Source organism: Symsagittifera roscoffensis, chromosome 2 (genome assembly GCF_963678635.1).
Source record: "Symsagittifera roscoffensis chromosome 2, txSymRosc1.1, whole genome shotgun sequence".
Classification (NCBI taxonomy): Eukaryota; Metazoa; Xenacoelomorpha; order Acoela; family Convolutidae; genus Symsagittifera; species Symsagittifera roscoffensis.
Window position 1 is genome coordinate 58,504,371 of NC_087063.1, and position 6,180 is coordinate 58,510,550.

Sequence of the window (6,180 nt, forward strand, 5' to 3'; positions counted from 1 at the left end):
TTTGAGGGCAAGTTTTGCTCTACAATTCGTGCAGTTATCGAATAATTTTTTGTTTTGTTTTTCAATTTTTTTTAAAATTGAGATCCTCAAGGTAATAAATTTTTCCAATTTTTTTGGATCTGACACTAATAAAAAATTCAATTTTCTGCTTATTTTGCTCTTTGCAGTCGGTCAAATTTTGTCTTGATAGCCTGAATTTGTTTACCGAAATCGCAAACTTCTAGATTTCTTTTGCAAAATAAACTTCCAACAATCAGCCCTCTCATCAACAGGGACGCCACCGTAAAAACACGGACAGCACGTTGCTGTATCCGTGGCACAGAATGTTCCGGCCAATGATAACAATGAAAAATTAGATCGAAATAAAACCATAATATCAAAAAAATACATTAATTTAATTGAAAACTTTTTTCACTTTTTTCGCCCACTTTTCGATTGTTTTTTTTTATTATGGGACAATTTAGTTAGGTAAAGCCCTGGTGAAAGTAGAGGTCATTTAAGATGAACTTATGTTGAATTGCACTAGAATTGAATTGAAAGTTCAGTGTGGTTCGTTTAGTTTCGAGTGATTTAATCTCAAAAACCTTTTCGATTTTCTTTGGAAACGAAATCACAGGTGAAAAATAATTAAATAATTTAATGTGACCTCGTATTCAGAAAGCGCTACCAAGTAAGAAACGCTACCAAAATTAAAAAGAGAGAAGGGAAATCAGTTTACTGTGCATTTAACACGGAATGCTTCTTTTTATTTTTTGCTTGTTTGAAGTGTTTAGTTTCTTTAATAGATAGTAACTTCAACTGAATGAAACAATACAAAAATTCAAACAAGGATAGACGGTTGCTGTGCAAGAAGCACATGATTTTTCTACCATATTCGTGAAAACTACAAAAAAATTATCTTCAAAATAGCGTCTTTTCTTCTGTGTGGTGTGATTATAGAATTATACACAAAGGCGTAGAAATTAAGCATAAAGTGCTACAACCGTCTTCAAAAAACAAGTCAGCCGAAAAATGAAAAAATATAAATAAAAAAAACACTAAAAAAAGTTAAAATTGCGTGAAAATTTTTATGGCCGAGAAAACGCTCAATACAGCTTCCAAAACAATTTTTTTTAGTAAAACCATGCGTTTTTTAGCCTAAGTGGTCAAAATTTATGTAAAAAGAACGTTACTCGATCGCTTTACTCGCTCGAAAACGAGCGTTTCACTTTTTTAATCACCAGTTTCCAGTCAAAATTTACTCTTAAATCTGAAAAAAAAAATGCTCAAAGGAAAAAAGCGATCAAAAGCCAGTTACGGAAAAAATCATGGTCAGTTGAATTAATATCTTTTTCTGTAAAAGCAAACTCTTAGCCAGAACATGTTCGCACTTCAACCGAAACTATTTGAAATTGATGAGTACTCCAGAAAAACTGTAAAAATTCATGTGTTGTTACCAGAAAAACAAAAAATACTTGTTTTCAAGTAAGAATACCTTGACAAACCACAATGGTAAAATTATGAAAACGACAGATATACGGAAAGGAAATTTGAATTTTTACTGCGTTCAACTCGGGTCTCGTATCTTTTATTTCCAGTAAAATAGCAAATTATCATCAACAGCAAGTCATCATAAAATGTTCCGACCTAATTATACAAGGAGAAATTCTGAAACAGCTTTTTATAAAACTTTTTCGCTAGAAAACTTTTTCTTAATTTTTTTGCCTAGATTTCCTGTTATTTGTTTTTCTACAATTGAACTAGGTTCACAATGGGAAAAAGAGCGGTAACTATACCTAGCAAGCATCAAATTGTAATTAAAATCAACTTAAGAGATCAGCTTTCCTCTTCAAATTTCCACGAAAAAAAATCAGACCAGTTTTTCACGACACTGGGATGCTTTTAAGAAACCCAATCACGGCCATTGGGGCTTCAATATGATACGACACTTGACCCGATAGGAGCCTTCTTCGATGAAATCGAAATTGGCCGGAAATAAATTTTACAAAACGGAAACTAGGCTTTAGTTCCTTCCCACTCTGCGAGTGGTCGGAACAAAAAGGCTGAGAAAATTTCATGTTTATTTCCAACATATATTGCAACGATTAATGCGGTCCAAGCATACATAATGCGCTGCTTGAACAGAAACTCTTAACATTTTAACAACAATCGACTTCACTGAAGGTATCAGAACACCTCACATCATACTAGTATTTCCTCTTTTAATGGCTGCGTCTCAAAATGAAACTGCAAGTATACAATGATAGTACGTCTCATTTCGGCTGAATTTCCTGGTTTGAATTGGTTTGTTGTAAGTTGAGAGCAAAAATGACTATTAGGGCAGCAAATATAAATTATATTTGGGAGACTACTGATTTAATCATAATCATATCATTTAAATAAAAAAATGCCTTCAAACAAAACAGAGATGCTACTTCAAAGTTCTGGTATTTGACACCAGTTTCAATGTAAGCTAGATGTAATTTTCAGATTCCCCGCATAATCATTTCAGGGTGTTACTTAGCTAACTGAATCTAAACGAACAGTTAATCTGAATTAACGAATAATCTGAACTGAAATGATTTTTCAAGGGTAAACAAAATTTGAGAATTAAGTTAAATCATAGCGCGAAAGGAAAAAGGGGTTGCATTAGAAAAGGCATTAACAATTTATCAAAATATATTACTTCACAATTTATGAATTAATTATCACCCCCAATCACTCAAAGATAACAACACCAAATTACCTAAAAAGAAGGAAAAATAAACAGTTCGAATCTTGCAGAAATCGAAGACTCGGTTGACTCGAAATGTTTATTCGAAAAGTTAATCTACGCATTGAAGAAAATTGCAAAAGTGTGACCTTTGAAGGGAAATTAATATTAAAAAGCTAAATTAATTTCAAAGACGAAGATAGAACCACGAAGAAAACAAACCCATGACTCGGAACTAATATAACTAATTACCAGACAATTACTATCATAAAACATGTTCATAAGTTCACCAGCTGTTTCATTAAACGCTTCAGCGTTTATCGTTTAATTCAGCATAGTAATTTGTGCTCTAATTCAGCCAAGAAATGGTATGAAAATAAGAAATAAAAGGATAATCTAAGAAACTAAGTCTTCAGCAAGAGCAATGAAATGCATTATAAGTAAGGAATTGATAACAGGACTGGGACTGTTGGTTTGCAGACACGTGAGAAGAGCGTTGGATTTGTCAAAGCTTTCAGATCTGGTCTTCAGATCGAAACTCTTGGGATCTATTTGCCTCGATCTGTTTGTAATTCTAATAGCTGCCGGATTTTTGGGAACTGAAATCAGTTTCGCGTAATCGTAACTTCGGGTATGACAAAATCAGGAAGCAGATGCAAGGAGGTTTTCTAGGGCCTCCTGGTCGCTAATGGGTATGGTTGTAGTTCCTCCGACGTTTGAATTAATGTTAGTTAGAAAGTTGGCAGGTAAGACTAGAGTTGCTCCGGAAGATGTTTGGATCAGGAACTGCTGTCCAGAGTTGGATCCTCCTCCAGCTAGTGTGGCCACGTTGTTGGCAGTGGCTATTTGGTCATGCCCAATGTCATTGTTCGTGCTTCTCCCATTTATGTTATTATCATTTTGTGACGAGGCGTTAATAGAAGAGTTTCCAGAAGCGTTCAGAGAGTTAGGGATCAAATTGAGCTGTTTTAGTTGCATTCCCTGGCTACCTGAAGAGTTCAGAACAATTGTTGAGTTCGACTGACCTCCAGAATTGTTATTGTTGTTACCCCCAACTGCATTTAGTGAGTTGTTCGAGGCGTTTATGATCTGCGTTGAGTTTGACTGCTGATGTTGACCTCCTGTGGCCAAGTAAATTTGGGTGGCTTGGCCACTGTTGTTGGAATTCTGTTGCGGTTTGGAATTATTGTCTAAACTGAGATTTCCGAGAACTGAGGATCCGAAGATGTTCTGCATTTTCTGAGGCGAGGCTGGAGTTAGGATGGGCTGCACGTCACAGTAGTTAGCATGGTTGCCCCAATCTTTTTGGATACAAAAATCGGAGCAGTAGTAAGCTTTGTTGCACCCAGAACACATGCTGGTGGTCTCTCGGCCACAATTATTGCACACTTTTTCATTTTTCAGCTGGACTGCCGAGGAACCTGAAGGTATATAGTTAATGATATCCCCATTCGCTGTTCCTCCTCTTGATTGAGGGGAAGTATCTCGGAGTAAATCTTTTTTAACTGCATTCAAAATGAGATCAACTTGGCTACCAAGATGCGTTATTTGATTTGAAATTGACTCCAGAGCAGGTACAAGAGCAGCCAGTGAGCTGGAGCTGTTACTTCCGCCGATATTTGAGTTTCCACTGTTGTTCGAGTTATGGCTTCCCGAGAGAATGTTCGAGCTCATATTGATTCCATTGCTTGTAGCGTGACTCAGTAGCTGTTGCGTGTTAGAGTTGTGCATGTGATGCTGTTGCTGCTGCTGATTCTGAATATTTTGGTCCACGTTGCTGAGATAAATTGCAGTATTAGAGCCTCCTCCGATAGCAGCAACCTGGCTGATGGGTGTCGATGAAAGGGTTCCGCTACTGTCGTGTCCCGAGTTAAGCATTGAGGATGAGGCAGGCATTGATTTGGAATTGTTCAATTGCGGTCTTTGTCCTCCATTTGACCCGTTAGAACTTCCGGGTGATGGCGCGATGGGGATGAGGGTCTTCAATTTTTTCGCGTTTGAAAGCCCAGGCGAAGATGAAGTGGGATTCGGTTTGGTGTTATTATTGTTGTTGCTGTTGCTATTATTGTTAATAATATTAGCCTCTGACCTCGGTTTACGTTTGTAAGGCGTGAAATATCTCACAGAGGCTGAGCCCGTTTGAGTTTCGGAAAGCGGTTCGCCAGATGGATCGTCACTGCAAATTCTGCAAGTGCACGATGGAGCGTGAAAGGAGATGAAACCAGCCATCATCAAATCATTTATGGGACGACCTTGGTAGCGTATACTTCTTTTCCAGTCCTTGCTGCCACTTCGTCCACCGAGACTCTCAAACTCCCAGGGAGTCATCCATTCGTTATTTACTTTGATACAGCGACCCTTCTTACCAGAACCAAGCCTATTTTTAAAAAGTACTCCCTGAGCTGAACGACAAGCAACTGGAAAACTTTCACCTGTAAGATTCTCGTCAAATTGGAAAGTTTGTTTCAATTCTTCTACCGTCATTATTGGAGTACACGGTGTTATTGGAGTTGTTGGGGCGTTCGAAGATGTTGGAGTCGAATAGCTTGATACCAACTTTTTGTTCGACATGACAGGCTCCGGCTTCGAGCGATTATCTGGTGCTACTCGGGCAACAACGTCATTTACTATTTGTAGAGTCTGATTGGATGTCTCATAAGACTCTTTAGACTTCATACTATTTTGATTCTCAATACTGTTTACCATGCTGGCAGTTGCCTCTGAAACATTTGATGAAATATTGGACTGATTATGGTCGTTCCTTCCGCTGCTAAGCTCTAATCCCTCTTGGTTGTGATTCTCAAACAGCTGCCAGTTTAGCTGGCCTTTTATATCTATGTTGGAAAAATTCTTCTTTCTTGGCGATGTTCGAACGCCGATGGCTTGATTTTTATTGTTAGAAGTCGAATCTGAAATTATATTGGCAGCAACTTTACTTGAATCGTCAGAGAAAGATAAAGGTTGCTTCTTCGAGATTAGATGGTTGGTAGAATGCACGTTCATATCATTTTAATCTATAATTTATAGCCCTGGTTAAGAAATTTAATAATAACTAGCGTTTAACACACCTCCGGTGCTTCGAAACTGTAACATTCGCCCAAATACTACACAGTGACGGAGCGTAGAAAAAGTACCTATTAACGACTGGCAGGCGTCAGTTACCTTAATCCTACTCGTTTTTCACCGTCTCGACCTTGCCAGTTGATTTTCTGGTCTGTCTAGGGCTAAGTAAAAAGTTACCATTTTTAGGCCATCAGTCAAACGACTTTTGATCAGCTTTCGTTTACATGCGAACACAACCACATAGCTGAGTCTCGGATCCTCAGACTACGTGATTGTCATTAAAAACACGGCTCGAACAACCTATTTTAATATGTTTTTGTGTGACAGTTCTATATTAAATCTATTGGAGATGGATTGACCCTTTCCTCTTTCTAGCTGCTCATATTCTGAAATATCAAACAATAACGGTATTAATTAAGAGATCT

The 6,180-nt window shown here is 37.6% G+C and overlaps 1 protein-coding gene across 1 annotated transcript; it reads right to left on the minus strand.

The window, feature by feature from the left end:
- Positions 1–2,314: 2,314 nt before the first annotated feature.
- LOC134840113 (putative uncharacterized protein DDB_G0286901) lies at positions 2,315–5,704 on the minus strand. The gene has a single exon (XM_063855805.1). It carries the CDS (start codon positions 5,693–5,695, stop codon positions 3,335–3,337), a length of 2,361 nt encoding a protein of 786 aa, XP_063711875.1. The 5' UTR covers positions 5,696–5,704; the 3' UTR covers positions 2,315–3,334.
- Positions 5,705–6,180: the final 476 nt, after the last annotated feature.

Bases quoted from the DNA above. Each gene is read 5' to 3' on its own strand.
- LOC134840113 (XM_063855805.1), bottom strand. From the start codon at position 5,695: ATGAACGTGCATTCTACCAACCATCTAATCTCGAAGAAGCAACCTTTA.